The sequence below is a fragment of the Trachurus trachurus genome, assembly GCF_905171665.1.
Source record: "Trachurus trachurus genome assembly, chromosome: 2".
Lineage (NCBI taxonomy): Eukaryota > Metazoa > Chordata > Actinopteri > Carangiformes > Carangidae > Trachurus > Trachurus trachurus.
In genome coordinates this window covers 6,592,859-6,615,400 of record NC_139914.1, presented here as the reverse complement: position 1 = coordinate 6,615,400, position 22,542 = coordinate 6,592,859, and the positions used below count along the sequence as shown (strand labels likewise).

General features: G+C 40.6%; 1 protein-coding gene across 1 annotated transcript in view; it reads right to left on the bottom strand.

Annotated features, from left to right (window-relative positions):
- LOC311000599 (FERM and PDZ domain-containing protein 4-like) overlaps window positions 1-22,074 on the bottom strand; it is a gene marked incomplete at both ends in the record, with an annotated part of 38,427 nt that extends 16,353 nt beyond the window's left edge. The window contains 2 exons of the mRNA XM_083991338.1: window positions 3,324-3,446; window positions 22,034-22,074. Coding sequence (XP_083847464.1) covers window positions 3,324-3,446; window positions 22,034-22,074 — 164 coding nt within the window. The remainder of the gene's footprint in view (window positions 1-3,323; window positions 3,447-22,033) is intronic.
- Window positions 22,075-22,542: the final 468 nt, after the last annotated feature.

Below are 22,542 nucleotides of genomic sequence, written 5' to 3'. Positions count from 1 at the left end.
GCTTTGGGCAGCTTCTTTATTTTTATCAGCAGTCATTTTTTTTATCTATGTGGACGTGATCCTCAAAAACTCCTGAGGCTGTTTGTTTTCCAGCTTTATGCTTGGGTGGAAAAGTCCCATCAATTGTGATGCATAGACAGGGAGGAAAAACAAGATGTTTCCAGTTGAGCAAATGTGACTGCATTGCATTTTGGTCTTTTTGAAGTTCCTACTTTTTACTTTCACCTCGATGTTCTCTCAGAGAGACTGCAGATAAAACATGACAGCAAATGAATGAGAATTGTTTGTGTTTATATGAGTCAACCAAGGTTTAATGCAACTTTAATGTAGGTTAATATTAGTGAGGTTTCACACTGTCCTTATCTCAGGCTTATTGCAAGTCACTTACTGTAGGATGACAGCAGCACCACCAAAATGTAAATGCACCATATTAAATTAAACCTTCCTGCCTGCTGGACTTCAGATGTCTGTCTTGACCGGGACACTGAGTGTAGCGTGCCTGTTAATTAAGGGGTGACATACACTTTCAGTAGGGTTAACTCCCTCTCCCTCTCTGTCTCTGTGTCTCTCTCCCTCTTTCACAACTTAAAAAGCTTCCCTGGCAGCTGTTACTTCCTCTCTGCACATGAAGTCCTGTGCAGTGTCTATTGTTACAGTACCTGGCCAACATCCAATCCATCTCCATCTGCCTCCACTGCCCTTCCAGCAGCACATGTGGATTTCCTGCATGGCCGTCTTAACTTTACGGATGTTTTTTCTGTTTGGACACAACGCTGGTATTGCGCATCACAACATGACTTTGGCATCACTCACTACACTTAAACTGACCTGTGTGGCTTTATCAAGTTATTACAACATATATATACCTGCAGCTTTGCCTAAATCTGATCTGATGATGAAGGATGTTCCAACGATACGGGATGAAACTTTATCTCAAACCAATCCGGATCTCAGTCTCAATCTCTGCCCGGCCTCCCACCTTCTTTTCCTCTTGCGCTTTCTCATTCTCTCCCTCTCATTATCGCTTTGCTCTGTATTGTGCATACGGCACAGAAATCTCAAACTAAATCTGTCTGTAATGAAGCGTGTTCCAATCTGCGACGACGGCTCATCTTCCCTGTCAGGGGTCGGTGGGCTGTAATCCCACAGGAGGGCGGATGTCAGAGGGTCAGGGGTAAGCTGCACACAAAAGGTCAAACCCTGGTATTGCTGCTATCTGTGGAGGAATGGACTACTAGACTACTAGAGTATACACACCCTTGAATTCACACTTGTGTCCTGGGATCAGCTTTCTATCATTTACATGTTTTTAAAAAATAAATATTTAAATGTTCTTTACTGCTACAGGAGAGAGACTGCCAAACGAAATTTCGCTGTACATGTCTATGCAATGTCTATCCCTAACTTAGTGGCTAACTGGCTGAAGTTTAGGTTCATGTATTCAAAGGCTACAATCATTTGACAGATAACCACCACCATGAGTTCAAAAGATAAAATACAACAGAACAAAGGATAGAGTATGTCAGAGTTACATAACAAGCTTAATAAACCTACCTAACCTTGACTCTACTGAAACTCAATTTTAAAGAGACAACACAAAGGCTGAAGGTGCTTGTCCTAGACCACGTGATGCCTGAAGCACTTGTACTGAAGCACTGAACAAACACTTAGATTGTTTGGATGGGAAGAACTTATCATTTTTATTGACATCTCGCTGTTGGAGAAAAGTGCCTGCTTTGTGAATTTAACTGAATTTAAACCGACGCTCCTGCTGACTGGTGTTTTATCCAACAGTTCTTCAATAACTTGATATATATCAGTATTGCCAGATGTGTTAGAGGATGTGCTCTAGCAGAGTAGCATTCAGAGCTGCTCTCATGTTAGGTGAGGTTAGGAGAGGTACCTGTCCACTAGAGTGAAATCAATCATTGGCTTTACTCAACTCTCTTTCTCTCCCTCCTTTTTCTGTCTCACAGAAATCCAATTGTAACACTCAATCAGCAACTCTAAAACCATCAGCTTTGCTCTGAACAAAGCCACATAGCCAGAACTGTCATCTTTATCATATTTGACTCCCCAGTCACGAGGAGAGATAGGGGAGTGTTGAGGAGGAGGACTGAGGAAGTAAAAGATGAATATATGGAACAGACAAGAAAAGAAAGCAGAGTTATGGAGTTTGTGGGGGAGTGATGGTGGGGTTAAAAGATGTATTTACAATCTGTCAAGCTATAACAGCTTTTTCTCTGACAGACTGAGTTCCCAAAAGCATGTTCACAAGAAAAATCACACATTTTATATTACTTAAAAAGGTTACATGGATAAATTAGAAATCAGGAGCTTTTAGGAACTCCATTATCAACCAAGGAGATACACTGCATTATCCATTAATGAAAAGCTGGTAGATAGCATGCTACATTTGTCAACTGAGGCAAAAAAATCAGGGGGTCAGAGGGAAGGAATTGATTTCAAGGAGGTGAAGTGGAGGCTGCGACAACAAATTAAGCCGTGGCTCTATCCAGTCTGGGCCGTGGCAATCTGAGATTAGTGCAATTCCAATTGCCACCAGGCAGTTTTACAGCAAGTGTTGACATAGCTGGACTCTTTGTGTGTCATGCACTCTCTGCCAAGGCCGCCAACGCCAGTCCAACTGGAGGATCTGCATGTTTACCTGGCAGAGGGTTTTTTGTGCTGCATGACAAATTCACACGGGCGGCAGGGGCTAGGTAGAGGCAAAAATACCTGGCTGCTTTCTGTGCATGTTGTGAAGAAGAATCAAGTGGAACAAAAACAACAACTAGCAGCTCTCAGTCTGCTAGTGATGGAACTACAGTGATGGTTTAAGGAATGGCACGGAGGGCTTCACTCTATTTGCAGTGTGATGTGCACTCAGTTCGTTTTTCCATTAACTGCACTATTACATACAAGCCTATTGTTCATGCTCTATATTTGTTTGCTATGCAGTCTGTGCACATACAATCTATATGCACCATTTTCACTTAGTCGATAGAACTACTTCATTGTTCACTCACACTCATGATTCACTGTGCATTGACAGGCTAATATAATTGAATATTCAGGTGCATTGTGTTACGCCCATCGCTCCAGAACCAGCCAATTTGGAAACTACTGTACCATCCTAATCTGAACCCAACATTTATTTTCACATCACTTTTCATATATGTATTTGCAATTCATGGCATTGTTCCAGTTCACATGATGACTCGTAACCATGCTTGACTGGAATAAACCCAGATTGTTTAAGAATAGATAGCTTCTACACATTAAAAGAGAGCACATGCAGAGGTATTTGTGATCCCACATACTTGGTGAGGCAGTCCCGTCCTTCCCTGGAGCTGTTCATGCTGTCCCAGCTGTAAGGAGGCCCCTGCAGTCCGCTCCATGAGCCTGGGCCAGGAGGTGGCCAGCCCGACGCTTTGTTCTTATGGCTGAAACACAAGAGGTGGGAAAACAAGCATGATCATCATATTTACAGACATGTGAGTTTGTCCATGTGCTGTCAACAATAATGAAAGTGATTATAGATTCTATAGAAAAACAGGAACTAGTATCAGGTCTAAAGGCAGTCTGATTTCCAAAAGAGTGAAAATGAAAACACGCACTTTCACCACATCTGAAGATTTAACACATTTACTACTGGTTTGCTGTAGAGCTGCAACAGATCTTAAGATTCCTTGAGTTTTGTACAAGGAGATGATCTACAAGAGAACATAACTCATACATAAACATCACACTGCTGTATCTACTCTACACACTTCAAGAGTTAAGAGTTTTTTTCCAAGAGACCCTCTCTACAGCTCTGGTTAGATTACTCCAATTAGTGCGATGTGTGGTGTCTCGGTGTGTGGCTCGCAGTGTGAGATAGCACTGCTTGGGTGCAATCGACCTCAGTCAAATAACGTCACCGTTGGCGCAACAGATAGGCAATCAATGGCTGCATGTACGCTCAGCGCTGCCGCGGCTGCTATGATAAAGTGTACATGTGTGCAGCAAGACAAATCACTGATGTGACAGCTGATTTGCTTATTGCAGATTATGCTAACAATGTCATTGATGATTTCAAGGCAGCGGGGATGGAGAGAGGAGATGGAAGAGGAGAGTGTCTTTGATGAGTTACAGGGTTGAGCAGATGATCCTCGTGAATCAACTTGGCCCGAGTTAAAAAAAATTCAAGTCCTCAGCGACTCTCATGCTGCAGTGACTAATCATGTGCAGATCATAACGGGCCCGTTCCATAACTCTCCACAGAAGTAATCACAAATGCAACAAAAGATCAGCAAGCCAGTGAAATGCCACTGACTATAAGCATTGATGCACATCGTTCTCATGTTTGATTTATTTCTGACACTAGCTCCTCCAGCAGCCATAAACCATGCAGACGAGTTTATTGTCCTGACCTCAAATCTGTGATAGAAAGCTGATGCAAAGCAACAGTAATAATAAAATTATGAATGCCTTTGCAGTGCCAAAATTCAGACTGATATTCTATTACACAGCATCTTCTCTCAGAGAGTGATGCTATGTGCTGGGATGTCACAAGTCACCGTTTCAGCTCTTTGACCTTTTGCCCCTGAAACAGAAGGTCACAGGGCCCAAAATGAACGGCCATCAGTCAGTCATAACATAGATTATTAAAATAGGCAGAAAAAGCATACTAGATGAGGACGTCATCGCCGTAAGAATCCAGCTGATCGATTCCCATATTGTGCTGCTGATGGGTTGAATACATCAGTCAGTCAGGTCATAGCTTACAGTGTGGAAATGAAAACTGTCCTTTAGATTAAAAGCTCCACTGGGGTGCAGTAAGGCTGCTGGTGGAAGTGTCACACACTCTCAGCCATCCTGAGACTGGTTGTCATGAAAAAGAGAAAAAAAACAAAACAAACTCTTTTACTAATGATACTTCATTTGCACCTCATTTGAAAAAGTACACATAGCTCCAGTGCTTCAGTTCACACCGGCTGCAAAGAAAAGGGAATAACAGCAGCAAGTCATCCTTTGAAGCAATACATCCATTTCAATACTTCTTGGGCTCCCGAGTTTGATTCCTCCTGATTCTGTTGTTGCCATCCACGGATTTCTCTCAAACACTCATGTTTCTGCTGATCTTCAGTCATCCGAAAGAAAAACAGATCCACCGCCACTTCAGAATCCCAATCAGAGACTCTTGTGTTGAAAATACACAGAGGCCGCGATGTTAACGGCCGTGCAGATCTCCAGTGTGTAGCCGCACATTCATCTGTGTTTGTCATTGTGCCGTTGCTGAGAGCAGCTTTGGTCCGAACTGAACTAAACTGCCGTGGCCTCGCCTCCTTTATCCCATAATCCCTCTCATCACAGAGAAAACAAATCCACGCTGTGTGTGTGCTAGTGCGAGTGTTTGTGTGCGTACGAGAGACAGAGAGAGAAAATGAGAGGGGGGAGACGGAGTGTGTGCTACTGTGCATGTATATGGGAGGGTGTGGGTGTGTGTGTGTGTGTATGTGGAGTAAGAGGATTTTCAGAGAGCAACAACGTGTATGGAAACAGCTCCATCTCAGAGCTGGAGTCTCACAGCAGGAAACAGGAGGAGGAGGCTGCCTCTTAAAGTTCACCTGGATGCCATTGCTATTTCATCTTTAACTTCTGATCTTCCCCCAGAGAGAAGTTGTTTCCTTCACCTAAATGTTTCAAATGCTGCATGGATATTTTTTTTATGGCATTGCATTTAGCTATTTACTTTTTACCCTCAAAAGTCAGAGTATGATCAGAATTGTTAAGACTGATTTTGCAGTGTGGACACAAGGCCTCCTCCTGTTCCCCACCATTCCCTTCAACAAACCAAAACTCCAAATACATGCATTCAAAAGAAGCAGCATGGTGCTTTGTTCACATGCCATTACTAAAAAGGCCAGTGTATTGACTTCAAACTGATCAATTCATGTATCTTTCAAACACTTGAGAGATCAATTCCTCACCGTCACTCAAGCCACTACTAAAAATACCTCATTCTTATTTTAAATGTACTGAGGTGAAGCATACTGCAGGTGAAAACATGGACTAAATGAATACAGATATTTAAAAAAAGACATGGTTTAAAATGTGTTGACATGAAGTTGAGGAAACAGTGAAATGACACCTACTGGTTTATATATTTATGTTAATTTGAAACCCTGCTTTGCAAACTTTACTTGATTAATTGAACTAATGATATCTAATAGGCTTTATAGATTTGATAGATTATTTTAATATATTCTATATCCATTTAATATTTTGACAGGTTGATAGATTAATAATATAAAGAAGCCTCTACAGCTCTGCTAGCTGTTCAGAAGAGCTTGAAACTATAACTGCTAATGCTAGATTAGCACTAAATGTGCATATCTCTAAATATTTAACAACAACAAACTACAGGAAGTCCTCCTATTTACTGCATGTCAAAATGGCAAATGTTTCTGCAAATACACATTAGTGTAGCAACAGTACGGTGGGCTCCCAGTGAGTTTGCCATAAGTATTCTTTAATTTAGCTTTAAATATTTTAGTCGACTTGATATTCTAATGTTTTATTTCAGCCTTTTTTTGCCTAAATTACAATCCTGATGCCTGCTTCCCCTATAAAACCTCCAGCCAGATTGATTTGTCGAAGCTATTCTTTCATAGACTGCCATTAGAGATATCGATCCTCTCCATCTTTTCATTAGGTTGTTTAAAACACTAAGAAAAGAGATTGGATCACACAGTGATGTAGTGCACGGCAAGGTGGTGTGGGAGAGAAAGAGTTGAAGTCAGTGAAACATCTTTGCGGCGGAGTATATCTCACCACATGACAAATAAATGTCTATCCTTATTTAGTGGCAAAGATGCTGGTGGTTACTGGAGCTGTAGTCAGGTTGTTGTTTTTTTGCTGCATCATATGTCAAACCTCCCTATCACAGAAAGCAGTGGAGCCAGCTGGCACAGACCTCCGTGTTCAGCCACCACATGCTCCACTCAGCAAGAACACTGAGCTCTGGGTTCATCTTAACAAATGTTTCATTTCTCATCTTTTGCAGCTTTGAGTTGGACTGTTACTGCCCACAGAAGTAATCAACCCAAGTAGTATATATAAATATACTGTATATACATGATGTACACATGACCTGATCATGTGATAACCCAGAGTAGATTATAATCTCAGTTTCTCTACATTTCATCAGTAAATATGATTGTTGATGATCCAGCGACTCAATAACAAATACAAACAGTTTATATGTCCACTGATGATGACAGAACCCAGCTGCTGTTAGGAGCATTTTTAACTCATATACACACATAGCAGAAGTAATTCCTGTTTTTGAATGAAAGTCAAGTTACTGTGACTGCATTGTAAGTCGTTTTGATAATGTTAAAGGAGAGGTGAGAGGTGAGGAGCTGACATTGTTCAGAATCAGTGGATTTTTAATATCTGTCATCATCCCCTTCACTGCTTTCATACTGTACAGTTGTGGTGCCTTTTTTCAGCTGCTCTTGCCAGTTTTAGATGCGATCAGTGAGATGCAGCCTACAGTAAACAGCTACAGTTGCCAGGCCATGTGTTGATTTTGGCTGGGGATCCAGTTTTTTAAATTATATTTGAAGAGCATTTTGGTCCTTATTTATTTTTGAGAGAACAGATAACACATTTTCCTCTTACAGATGATAAAAGTTGAATTCATGAAGAATCAAAAAAACACTGTTGCTTATTTCAGTGAAATACAGGATTTGGAAGTTACGGTCTTTTATATGGTCTGTAGGTAATAGTGGCTAATGTTAGATAATGTTAGCGTAAGGTTAAGGTTGGACAATGAAATGACTCCATCACTGTTCAACAGCACTTTATCCAAACAGTAGCTTTGCATGGTGCCATTACTGACAACTGTATGTGCTTCAAAAATTAGTTGACTATTAATAACTTAACTATTCAACTCATTTATCATTTGAAATGTGAGTTGCTGCTGCTTTTCTGTATTTGACATTGTTATGAACAGATGTGGGTTTTGACTTGCTGGTCATCTGAGGACATCGCCTTAAGCTCTGAGACACCGTGATGACAACTTCTCACTACTCACTCATATTTTAGATAATGCTCTTGTGTGTTATTTTCCCCCCCACACTGTTTTTGTTTGACCTGATATATGACTGATCTCTGGTTTGGTCTGTGTCACTGAACCATAACATTAGTCTGCCTCTGTCTGACCATCTCTACTGAGCCAGAAATCTGCAGCAGAGAGGGATCTGAGTCACTCAGACATTGCTGCTTTGACCTTTATTGACACACATTTCAATTCAGAATTTAAATCAGCTTAATTGTATTTTTTTAAACGAGATCCTGTAGTAGTTCAAAGGGCCCTGCCTCGGGACTGAGGGCATTTAAAGGACTGTCTCTGCCACTGGCCTGGGAGAGAAAATTATTTAGTTTGACCTTCATTTTTTGTGTAGACCACACACAAAATACACTCACATACACATACAAGAGGACATTATATCTCTAAAAACCACTCAAGACCGTTATCCAGACTGACTGAACCTGCACAAAAGGCAAAGACTCTCTAAAGATGCTTTAGCCTACATTATGACAATGGCTCCTACAGCCAGTAGCGTAAAACCCACCTCCCTTTGCCTCATACTCTCGGCCAATTCTCAACACGTTACACTCTACAGAACAACTAGGGTAATTTCAGCTAAGACACAAGTCAATGTAAGATGTACTGTAGTAGTTTCTTCCTTTCAGAAGCTGAGGTCCAGGAGTATCTTCATGGTTTGACTCACTTTAACTTGTCAGTTGAGTTTGCAATAAATAGAAACTGATATAATGACTTAAGTGCTTTAAGAAAATCCACTTTAGTCAGAGGTATGGCTCTAGGGACTGTGGGAAAAGATGCAAAACACTTTTTACTCGCTGGGATTTCACACTGCTGAACACGCATCGCTCAGAAAATCAAGAGAGGAAAAACTAAAAACTTTCTGTAAAACTTCACAATTAGCCTGCAGTGACTCTGTGTGCTTGTTTCAAACGCATACCATCTTCAGTCTCAGCAGGAGACTCTATACATAGACACTCACTGGCTGAGCGCCTTCATTCAAACATTGTACTGTAACTGTGGACTTTTACGTTTTATATATCAGCCATTTATCTGTGACTCCATAATGACACATCTGTAGTGGCCTCTATCCTCATTATTTACTGAATCTCTATTGCAAAACACTTTCACATTCAAGCTGAAATGATTCAACCATTTTTCTAAATAGAAAAATAACCTGCAACCATTTTGGTAATTGATTCAGTGATGCTTCAAGCAAAAATGTAAAATACTCTCTGTGTCCAGCTCAATGAGTGTTTTAAATCTGTCAACTTGAGCCCAGAATGCAGATGACAATGGACTCTGACAGGAATAAAGAATTAACTGATTAATCTGGTAAATAATCAGCAGATATTGTGATTTGTTAACTATTAAAAGCTCATGATGTGGCACTTTTACAACTTTAGTTAAATTAACTGGATTTGTGTTGCTGTCAGTGGAATAGCATCCTCCAACTTGTCACTAGAAATGTCCTAATTGGCTTGCTAATGGAGTGTCTTTGCTCTCAGCCTCCCTCATTATGCTCATTAATGTTCCAACTTCACACACTCTTAGCTCTTAGCAAGACAACTGCAGCCATCGCCTGACCCTCATCCCATCCAATCCTCATCCTCTCTCTTCCATCTTCCCATTTGTTTGCTTTTTTCCCCCACTCTCTCACTCACTCTGCCTTCCTCTGTGACTTTAAGCTGTTCATAAATGAAACATTGGTGCACGTTGTTGAAAGTTGCCCTGAAAGTGCTCTCACTTTATATGGCTTTACTATCTGAAGACAACATGCTTTGGCTCTCAGTGCCTTTCACGCACCCAAAGCATGCACACACACACACACTCACACACACACACACACACGCATAAACATGAGCAAATGCAGTTTCTTTTTTTACCAGCCCTTAAACATTAAGCTCCATTCTGCATGCCTGGACATCGTGCAGAGTGAGGATGTTTGTTAAACAGGCATAATGGAGTTAAAAAAAAGATAAAGAACTCCATAAATTTCACAACTCTTGCTAATTTGCAGCTTGGCAAACTTAAAAACTCAATGAATGCATCTTCTCAAGAGCAATCTCACTCACTCATGAACTAATGCTTTTTAACAAATCCATCAATTGCTGCTTATTCCCTTTCCCCCTTTTTTCCACCCATCCATCTGCAGTTGAAAAAGCTCTACCATTTACTATTTAAAGATCAGATTCAGCATTGCACTCACAACAGCCACAAGCAGCACTGAAGGCGTTCGGGCCCTTAGACAGCTCACTAAACCTTAACACGTCGTCCCTAAAGATTAAAGATGCCAAACTCACTCCAAACTCATGATGGAAAGACTAATAACCAAACTGAACTGAAACGTCTTTCCACTTCATTATTTAGTCTGTGTTTGTTTTATATCAGTTTCTGTTTGACAGGAAGTTAATGGCCTTAATTTGGTCCCATCCCAGTGATTCCTCACCTTGATCCTCACATCTGATAAATGAGCTCAGGTAAGTTAGAAGAACAAACAAACACATTCTGATGTCCCAGATTGATTTGATGGATTTCAGAGTTGTTATTTATAGAAGCTGACTTATGACTTATGTGGCCACTCTTTTGCTCCAGCACAAGAGGATGACATCCCCATTCTTTATTATTCCCTTAAAGCTCTATTACTCTCATGTGCACCACAGCAGACCTACTGGATTTATGAACAAAAGGAAGCAGAAACAAAACTTTGATATGATTTAGAGGTCAGGATCCAGGTTGTCTGCTGAGCCCATGTGTTATGCTGATGTACAGTAAATAAATCACATGCTAACCATGGTATCTATTTGTGCTGTCACTTCTCAGTCAGTTTATCACGCCTCTAAACCACCAAATGCTGTTTCCTGTATTGTCTCCTCAGCCAGCCAGCTGCTTCATCCACAGTCTATCAGCAGTCACTGCAGAGTGACTCACTACTACTCTGCTATTTTACGGTTGGCGGATAAATGTTGCATTTGTCATGTAGCACTGCGTGATATATAGTCCATTCCAATGAAATTAATATATCCTCTGAGATCATAATACAGACTTAAGTGTGTTCGCACTGATTAGAGGGATTTGGATGTTTCTATCCCCCAGAGATGAAACTCAGCTCCTTCCAAACACTCTCTGGTCTTGCTGATGTGGAAACACGCCAACAGCATGTGATGTTGGAATCAATTAAAAAGCTCACTATAAAAAGACCATCCTTACAAAGTCATCACAGTAGGTGATTGAGCACGGACAGGCCCCTTCCCCATTGTAAAGCTCTTTTCAGGATGTGGCTACCGATACTCAAGGAAATGCACACACACAGCAATATACACAAGCACAAAGACACGTCAGGGTCTGCCAATAATCACACAGGTGCATCAATCACAGCTGTCCGGTTCACACCGGTTCACAGCTGCTCCACTGGACAACAGGACACTAGAACCATCCACCTCATACAGAGCAGGGTGCATGTGTGCATGTGAATCTAGACACTTACACACACACCCCTGGCTCTGTGAATGTATCTAATGACTAGAGACAAGCATGTGTCAAAATGTCACAGAATAAAGGCATTTTGCAAGGGAGGGGGTGGAGTTACTGGTAAGAAGACACATGTCAGATCAAACCCAGACCCCAGAGGGTAAAACAAGCGCATAAACAAGCCAGAAACCATGAAGAAGAAAGCACATTAAACAGATTTGTTGTAGTAAAAAGAATGATGGAGAGGTTCTGTAAGTTTTGTGTTGCCCTTTGGGACCAGTGTAAGTCACAGCTTTGATTGACTGACAGGACTGCTGCTGTGATGAAAATGGGGAGGCTGAAAGTGAGATCAATAAGTAGCATGACCCTCACAATACAATAGGTCGTCAGGCTTGTTCAGCTAAACGTACTGTTTTAGATGAATTACTTTTTTTTACACTATAAGATAATTCATTTTGACCATGATGTCCTTGCATAAAGAGATTGGATACGGTATATTTATTCATCATCATAGAATATACCAAGTCAAATATTCCCTTAGTCTTTGGGTGTGGAAGGAGTCTTCAAATTTTTATCCATTTTATCCTTTTATCCATTAAATAAAAAGATTTACAAGAGAACAGTAGCATGACAGGAGAAAAGGACAAAAAATACATCTTCAGTTCTATCAAGACAAGATGAAAGCGATGAAATGTACAAAGACTCAAGCAGGGAGTATTCTCTCTTCCTTGTACTTCACCTGTGTTTACAAGCTGTCATTGTGTTACATACTGTTAGACTCCACTGTATCTGTATCGGCAGCGGCCCTAAAACACTCTCCAGAGCAGCTTTTCAACCTTTGCAGCACAGCAGAGTGCATCTCTGTGGGACAACACAGTCCACAGCACAACATCCCATTGATTCTTTGTAAATGTCACATAAAGCCCAGTGGAACCGAGGGGCAGAAAACACAAAGGGCAACAGAGCCAGTTTTAAATTATGGTCTTAAAAGATGACTGGTGTGAGAATTATGTTTATGCTGTTGTTGAACCAATGATGCTTAGATTTGGTCTACAGCTCAGCTACACTTGAACTCACACATTGGAGATAGTATCAAAGGAAAAAAAAAAACTTTTTAAAAAAGGCCACCACTGATGGTTTGCCGTTACAATTTGTCAACGTCACTCTTTAAATTCAGCTTGGATAAAACTCTGCACCTTTATTGCAGGTGTCAAATAAATTTCAGCTTTTCAGCCAAGGGTGGAAAACAAAACAAATAATAAAACACTGAATTTCCATTGCAAGCTGTATCTTTAGGCAGTCAATTAATGGATCCAAGGAGAAGCACTGAGAAGCAACTTAAATACAAGAGTCAAACTGATGGATCCCTAGAGACAGCTACAGCCAATTACCTGTCACCTGATTTACCCTGTCTGTGATGAGGGAAGCAAATGGAGAATCAGGTCTTAGATTTTCTGTTTTCACCTGATTATATTGTGTCAAACAAACACTACGTTGCATGTACTGTAGTGATTTCATGATCTGAATTGCATCACTGTGATCTTTCTTTAAAAAATTCAAGAAATCTTTTTTTTTTAATTAAATCGGTTTTATTCAAAAATAGAATCATATATTTTTTTATATTTTAATTTCTGCCCTTAATTCTAGTTTGTGTTTGCACTCTGGAGTAGTGCAGTAGTTTGGCTGAGATCATGCCTATGGGGAGTTTCACTACCAGTGAGTTTCTGGTTGGTTAACTGTACTCGCGTGATGTAATGACGGCCAAGCATTGACTACCTCCGTCTATTTAGCTCAAGTCAATCGGAAAGGTTAAAGAGAAACAACAGTGTGTGTACAGGAGCTGTGTTTGTGTCCACATCCACATCTGCTTGCAGTGTGTAAAAGAATATATGGACGCACCATTGACCAGCTTCATTTGTCACTGGGTGTGTTCAGTCTTGGGTAAAAACACATATAGGCAGAAAACATTACAGCTGACTAGAACATCTGCATCTAAGACCAAAGCGTAATTCTGCAGCTAAAAATACCACAGCAGAACAAGCGCTGCTAAACGCTCCCTAAATAAGATTACACATGAAAATGGTGATCATTAGGATGAATGAGAAACACTTATGCTTCTATCGCTCTCCGTGAATCCTAATGTTTGAATGAGAATCTCTTTACCCTCAGTGCACCCCCAGTGCATGTGGGGTAAAGAGAAAGAAAGCAAATAAAAGGAGCAGCAGGGGAGGTATATGGCACAAATTGGTTTCCACACTGTTGAGCCTTGTCTGAAGCACACAAAGGAACGATGCACTTTGTCACATTAAACCTTTAAAAAAGAAAAAGGTTCAAACATGTTTCAAAGTGAAGAAAGTACAACTAAAACTGGCTGATTAAAACCATGTGTCATTTGTTCATCAAATACTTAAACAGATAAACAGAAAATGTGTTATTTTAATTTCTCGGCAAACACACCATTCTCTAAAGACTTTCTATTAAAAGGATTGATCAAATCTCAGCCCACTGACCTGTGCTCTGTATAAACATAGGGCCACATTTACTTCTTGCTTTAGGAGGTTGCATAAATTGTTAAAATGAAAACTCACAACCGACTGTAACTGTATGCTTCTCTTTGTTATGTCTCATAAATAGGTTGAGTGAGTTTTTGATTTAGTGCTTTCTTCCTCACAGTGACTACACTTCTCCTTATTTGTTGCATTTACACATGAAAGTGAAGTAAATAAGCAGCTGAGTTGTAAGTTTCACACACTTAAAGTGATCTCAACCTTACTACAATCTGACGAGCTGATGTTTGACTTTTCAATTCACTATAATTGAATTAGTCAATTCATTACAGGCCAATTATGGGAAGTAATAACCATGATAAATCAGTGGAGGACTAGGTTCAGGACTCTTGACCTTCATGTTTGCACACACACATCAGGCCTCAGCATCTCTGCCAGAGGAGATGTGTTAGTTAAGTGTTTACAGGCAGGAGTAGTGTACTGTATACTGTATGCACTGTAGGTTTACAGTGCATTTGGCACGTTTGTGTGGCTCTGTGAATACACAGTGGCACTTAAGTATTATGTGATAGTATTTGGAGCAGAACTAATGGCTGCACTATCCTATTTAGCTAACAGATGTACAGTGTATTCAGAGAGTATTCAAACCAGGGAAGTGGTAAGAGATGTGACCGAGAACCTGATGGTCAGTATGGCTGAGCTCCAGAGATCCTGTGTGGAAACAGGGACACTACAACACTCCACCAATCTGTACAGTAAATGAATACTAATGAATTCAGACAGTGAGAAAAAATATTCTCTGGGCTGAGAAAACCAAGACTGAACTGTTTGGTACAATTTCTAACTGTCATGTCTGGAGGTAACCAGGCATCAATCATCACCTACTCAATACCTTTCCCCGTGGGGAACATGGTGGTCACACAGGACGGCTACTCAGGGATAAGGACAGGCTGAAACCAAAATAAATATACAGACATCCTCACAGATGCACACAAGCATTTCAAAGTTGATTTAGTCTGTTTCACTATTGCAACTGCTGGCTGATAAGACACCATCTCATCGGTACAAATACAAAATACAACAAACTTCTGAAAGTGAATAAAAGGACTCAGAACAGTTGACATTAAAGTAAACCGACAAAGATTCATTATTTTCACATTTTTTCTGTCATGTTTGATTCATTTGTTCCACAGCGCTGCCTCCTTCCCTGCTGCAGACCTCACCCAGAACACCAGTGTGTATGTGTGTGTGAGAAAGAGAATATAAAATGTAAGATGTATGAGATATTTTTATCTTCCCGTCCGTCCTGCAACCACAGAATTGCTTAGTGCATGTAGTAAAAGTGAGTCAAAGTGATCAATTATTGAGTATGCACTTGGTAAAAGGCATGTACAGTACGACTGTTTGTGATTCACCGATCACTCTCACTCCACGTGACATTTCTATGTACGTTAGTGATCAGTTAAAAATACACAGCCTTGGCAGTGAGGTTACTTGTTGTATAAGAACACAGGTGTTTTATGTGAACACTTTAACCATGTTACTGAATGCATCCAAGAGCGTTTATCTAAAAAGGGAAGAACAGCAGCTGTAAGGGGAAATGGTACGGAAAGTGGGGGGGGCAAAGGTGCAGTACATTGAGTACATTGTAAACTATCAGAGTCTGCACTGAAAAACTGTTTTTCTGTCCGAACTGCAGCAGGAATCTGAGCCTTTCTCAGGGACTTATTGTGTTGATATTCTTACACAGTTTCAGCCTGAGCTCACTGAACTCACACAGTACCAAACAATCTTATGATCTAAATTGAATGTCTACATACACACTGAAAAAAAGGTACACTGTGTGATAAAACTGACATGTAATCAGCATTTCTACAGAGTGGTATTAAATCATTTTTACAGTGCACTTATCTGCTTTCCCTCTGACAGAACAGGACTGCACACTTTAAGTGAGGCAAGGCCCCGGGGATAATTAGCTTAGCTTAGCATGAAGACTGGAAACAGGAAGACAGCAAGGCCATCTTTCAAAAAACAATATATATCTCCTTTATTTAATCAATACAAACTCTGGGGTGTTTCTGCTGATTGTCTAGCAACCTCACGTTGACTTCAGTGTTGCTGTCTTTGTTGCATGAAAGCCAAAGGAAACAAATGAGGGGGCAAAACTTGAATTTCATGCAAAATTGTCAGAAGAATTTGACTTTTCACATCTAAAATACTTGTGAATTTATAATAAACTGCTGGAGTGTTCATGCCCCACACACTGTGCTGTTTGCAACTGAGACACTCACTTTAAAAGAAAAGCTAATATAAAATGCCTCAGTAATTGTTGGGACAGTAGAAAGCTGCAGTAAGTGGTTTTGGTGTGGATTCTCTAAGTCTTTGAACTCTGCTAAAGGGATGAACACAATTCTTACTAAAGACATTCCTTCATTTTGTCTTTTAAAGACGGTGGCATGCTTCTCTGAATTTTTAAATTATCCTCAGCTGAACTGTCATGTGGTCACTGCCTATGTTCTGACTCATTTATTCAGCTTTTCCGTTTAATTTGTCTCTCATCTGTATGATCCCTGGAATAAGTCTAAAAGTCACCCTCTACAAATATTCACTTAAGACACCTAATGTTACGGCCTTGTGCTAACTCATCATGAAGTCTACAGTAGAGTAAGAATAAAGTCAAACTTCAGAGAGGAGTGAATCATCTTGGGATGCAGGCGTGGTTTCAGTGCCTTTGTTCTCTGGGTTTCTTACAGAGGTTCAACCTAAGGCCAAACACCATTACATGGCTTCTTATGAAGGGCATTAGGGAAAATAGAGGGCTGTCTCTGGCTCTGCACATAGAAATGACTTGAATTGAACATCCACGGTCATAGTACCGTTACAACACAGCAGTTATGCAGTTATCCAGTTATGAAGCAAAAGCCAATGCACCTGTGTCATTAAATAATGCAGTTAGCGCTGTTTCCTCCGAACCAAAGGCTTCATGCACAATACATGAGACACAAAAGAGAAACATGTGCCGTATGTCAAATTCTCTTAACATTTACAGAACATGTGACAAACTCCTGTGGGCAAAGGAGCGCCTCTTTTTGCATCACTGATCAGCTGGTGTATTGTCTATGAATTTCAGTGTGCTCACTGTTTGAGATTCACAGCATAATTGGGAAACGATGCTTGCTCTAAAAGCTATTTTGTTTTTGCAGAGGAGAAATGAAGGAAGGAAGTTTGAATCTGAACAGCAGCAAAGAACAAAATGGGTTTTTGCTTCATTTGCATAATTGATCAAATTTCAGTCTCTCGTCAAAGGGGGATGGAGCATAAAGCGCAGAGTTTCAATGTTTGAGTATTATCTGGTGTGAGAGATGACTGGAATAACGGGAAGTTAAATGCGATAATCATAACACAACAGAATATTAGTGTTCACCAGGAAATGAATTTCTGCTGAAAGAGGGACTGATTAAAGTGTTCCATTTCAGAGCTGGGAGATAACAAGTATTTTATTCTGCCAGCCTGATACTGTGGCTACACCTAAAAGAAATAAAGTCATGTTAAAACAAATGTGTAAATGTACAACATTCCCTCCAAAATATCTAATTTCAAGTCAGAAAGCACATCAGTCTCAGTTTGAAAGATCATAATCTACAAAGGTGACGATACCTGGTTTAAACTACTGCCAGGGGCAGATTGACAGATAGGTGGATGGATGTGCTGTGTGATTTCATTTCAATATACTGAATGAAACAACCAACAGTGGCTCACCCTGTCAGCCCCTCCTGCAGTGATCACAGACCAAATCCCTTAGGAGGATTATACTGACTCAAATCAAGAAAATCGTGCAACTTTAAGGGTTACAGGCAGAGTGAGGAAGAGACATGGAGTGATGGGTGGCTGTCCTGCAGCCTGATGACATTTCCTCTCCTCTCATGACACCGATTCGTTTGTTTTGACCTACACCCAAAGTGGCCAATAACTGACGTGTGTGGATGCTGTTAAGGTTACATGACAGCACTGATGATCCATTGAGTACTGATACACTAAACATGAAGATACACCAACCAATTGAAAGGCCAAATTAAGGTTCAAACAACAACAAAAAGGTTCAGCTCAAAAATATAGAAATATTACATGTGTTTACTGAGCTCTGGAGGTGCTGAGAGATGCGTTTTTTGTTTATTCAACTTCCTGACCTCAGTAAAAGCCGAGTAATAGTGAAGTACTGAAGCTATAACCATTAGGTTCTACACTTGAGGTACGAGGTGATGCAATAGGGAAACGACAGCCCACACTCCGAGAAACAACATCCGTATTGGATGATTCAGCACATCCAGATTTAGCAGAATTCAGTGCTGCTGCACAAAGTAGCAGTCAAGGTGATGGATGGGCTTCATGTCGAGTCACACAAGAACAGTAAGTGTTTGGTCTGGTATCAACCACAACCACAATCTTTCCCGAAACTTAAGCCCTACAGGTTTAAGTTTTGCAGAACACCTCTTCCAACCCTCATTTCCTTGTGCATCTTTTAAAAGGTTGGTCTTAAAGCCCAGATTTGTTGAGTTCAACTGCCTTCAGGAGAAGTGTGAAGTGGCTTTCAGGACATTTTAAGTAATGAGGCCCCTGACTTACTCAAAACTGAAAATCACAGACGCAACGACTTGTCAGATGGCTCTTGGTACAATGGAACTTTGCCCTCTGAAGTAGCAGCATGCATTGGCACAAAGCAGAAGGCAATTTGGCAACGTATTACTGTAATCTGATATTCAGAACACAAACAAGCCCTGCTGGCTAGTTTCACTGCCAAATGCCGACACACCAAAGCCAAGTTTTCACACACTACAAACACAGACACAAGTCCCGCCTTTGTTTTTTGACGCATGGACCGAACCGGATAAGAGAGACTGGGTTAATGTTCCCGAAATAAAGCCAGATGTGCGATGATCAAACTGTCAAGCAGAATAAAAACAACAATCACAAACAGTAAGATCACAACCCTCTCACCTGCCGCAGCCCTTTTATTTCCCATCCAACAATCATTGATTTATTATGAGCATTACAAAGGTGATAAATGATCTGTAACTTCTCATTAAATCAAATTCGGCTCGTAAGCCATCTGCAAACAGAGGGCTCTGACACTGTGATTATGAAAAGCTCATGGATACACACCGGCCATCTGGGTACCAGCGAAATGCAGTGGACTTGCCAGTGATACAAAACACCCTCTTGGTGCCTATTTAGTGTTGCACTATTATTAATTTCCACCATTTTACAGTCTGTTGACAGCGCTGGGAGCCAAATGTGTAAAAGTGAGCGTGATGCACCTTATGACTGGCTGACAAAATTGGAGAGGAGAAGGAGAGGAGGAAGTGGTTCCCAAGGGGTAAAACTCTGGAAGAACTTATGAGAAATAGAGACAATTTATTCAAATTAGAAGTCAAATAAAGACAAAAATGTGATAATATACAACGCACTGCTTCTCTGGCACATTCATCTATATTAATGTGCAATGTTCTTCACTTTATGTTTTCTTTGTAATAAAGTCTGGTAAAAAAAAGAAAAGAAAAGCAAAAAAAGGCTCCATTTCCCTCCTTACGATTTACAGAAACAGGGACGTTAGCAATGTGCTTTGCATGTATTTAAAAACACACAGGAGCTCAACGCCTTAGACGACGTTAGACACAACATTTAGACAATCAATAGCAGTGCTGCAGCCTTGCTTTTTGTTTTGTTTCTTCAGTTATTAAAAAAAGAAACAAAGATTTGCTTCTTTAATTCACAGATTCAAGCCTTTATTAAATGTCGTGCTGGGGATGAAATGAAAAGATCGATATCACTTTGACCCTGACCTTTATTGTCATGGTAATAATAACACAACTCCTATGAGCACATAGAAGCTGGCAGACCGCACTGTCGCTACAGTAACAATAAGGTAAACTCGTGGCAGGGTTTATGCACAAAAATGACTTAGTTCGGGTTAACAAATTATGATATTGATGATAAACGTGTGGATTAGTCATGGGCACTGATTATTGCTTTCACAAAGAGACAAGCAACGGATGTCTGTGTTTTGTCAATTCACTCATCCATCCATCCATTCACAGATTAGGAGGATGTCACAAAAACTTTCTTTGCACAAATGTTCAAAATTAGTAGTCTGTAGTTTAAGACCTTGATGCTCTGAAATGTCTTTTTATTAAACTATGAACAACAAGAGTCTTGAGGTTTTAAAAGCCAAGTTGCAGGTTAGACAGATTGATGACTCTACTTTGCCTGAAACAAAGTTTCGTGAATTTTCCCATTCTCAATGTAATCCACCAACGCATGACAGTGTTCACCTACCAGCAACAGGTGCAGTATTTAATGAATCAAAACACAACAGGATGAGTCTGTGTGAGAAAGGCCTCCACAGGGCTGTATAGACTCATTAACCTCAAAGACTGTGCAGTGGATACAGACACTCTACCTGCACGATGTGGGGAATAAATAACTCTGCTCCTGAAGACATGTCACAGTTTGTACGAGTAGCTTTATTACTGTTTCAAGTATCGAAACAAATATTGTGGAGACTCTCGTCTCATTCTCTTCCTCTGACAGGACTAGAAGCCACTCCAGATGTGCACCTCTGACTCTGTATCTATATGTGTGTAGATTTAAAAGATTTGTCATGAGCCATGTTTAGCGGGCTTAGTGCTGTGACCACACATGAGTCAAGGATCATGGAAACATGTATTTATGTACATGTGTATCATGCGGTCTGTGTGTGTGTGTGTGGTATAGAAACACAGTGAATGGGGATTGTTGTGTGCTGAGCTCCTCATTAAAACAGCAGCTCAGACTTCATCTCTGCCTTAAGACTTCTTAGTATTTCTTTACATTTCCGATCTCAGGCTACTTGCTTTGGGAGGTAAAACTGTCATATGGGGTCATTTACTAATTAAAATAGTCTGTTATAATGCATTTACCTTTAGGGAAAACATTTAGACTAACTAACTGCTCATCTTTTAATTTGTCAATGATACTTGCATGCTCACATGCCAATTCACCCTGCTGTCAGTAAAACTAAATGATTAGGCTGCAGGGCTTTTCACTGTCTAATTAGGTTTGAGTCCTGTCCCATGAGCTGCTCTGTGACCCAACTAAGTGGGTGTGGTTGTGTGTTACAGGGGACTTAATAGGGTTTAAACCAAATTGTCTTTTAAAATATTTAATAGTCTTGAAACAGTTCCTGTGCTCTCCACAGGAGCCCATCCTTTTCAGTAACCACTGTCTGTCCTCTCTTGTTTCCTTATCTTTCTCTTAATCCCCCTCCACTATCTGGTTGCTCCTTGAACTCTCAGACTCAATTCCACCTTTCATTTCCCACATTCTCTGAGCCTCTGCTGTTGTTGTACGGATCCAGCAACACAGACTTTATAGATCCTGCCATGGAGACTTCTCAGTTACTCAACCACTGCAAAAGAAAAAAAGCCACAACCAGGCCTCTGCTACACAGACACAATCCATCAATAACAAGCCTTCACACACACAGCCGCCAATTAATGCCTCTGACATTAAGGCAGCACAGGTCACATACAAATCTGTTCTGTGCATGATACACATCCGAATCAGCTCTATCTTGTTTTTCTTTCACTGTTTCAAATACCAAGGTTTAACTTTGTGAATGAAACAAGTGAAAGCTGTGAACAAGTCAGTACAGGTTTCTATTCCAACTCTAAACTTGAACATGAGAACATGACTATTAAACCCTGAAAGAATGCTCAATGCAATTTATGCTGCTGAAATAAATTCATCTTGGACATTTGTCTTCACATAAATGATATGCAAAGAATCACACATCCAGGTGTATGGTGCAGGTGCTACAGGAGTCATTTCCATTTACTACATTTACTTCTTGAAGATGTTTTGTCACAATAAGAAAGAAAAGACTTATAGGAGGTTTAAAACTCGACACACACAGACTCACCCCGACAGCTTTGGCATCTTGGAGAAACCAAACATGTCCATGTGGTCCTGCTACCAAGCGCTATGTCCCAAAGCTCAGGTCCTCCACATCAGCATTCTAATCCACATCCAAAATCCCTTCACACCGCAAAACTCACACATTCAGTTTCAACCCGGATCCATATCAAGAGTCAACAAAAGCCTGTCCAACACAGAACGCAGAATGTTTCTTTTGCAGTTTTGGAAATTTCAGTCAAACCGCAGCAAGTATCATCCTTGTTGAATGTCCCGTCCAGTACAGACTGTCCAATTCCCTGTCTTTCCACAATATTGCGTTCCTAAGTGATGATGGAGGGAGAGAGTATCACCTCCCACCTCTCTGCTGTGTCTGGGACCAGTCAGCCCTTTCTACTTCTCTCCATACGGGCTGCAACAAGACCTCTGTGTGTGCTCTCCATCTCAGCGCATGGAGAAGTGCAGTGATCCTCACCGCGGTGAGCAGGGGAGAAGAGAAGAGGAGGGAGGGGGAGG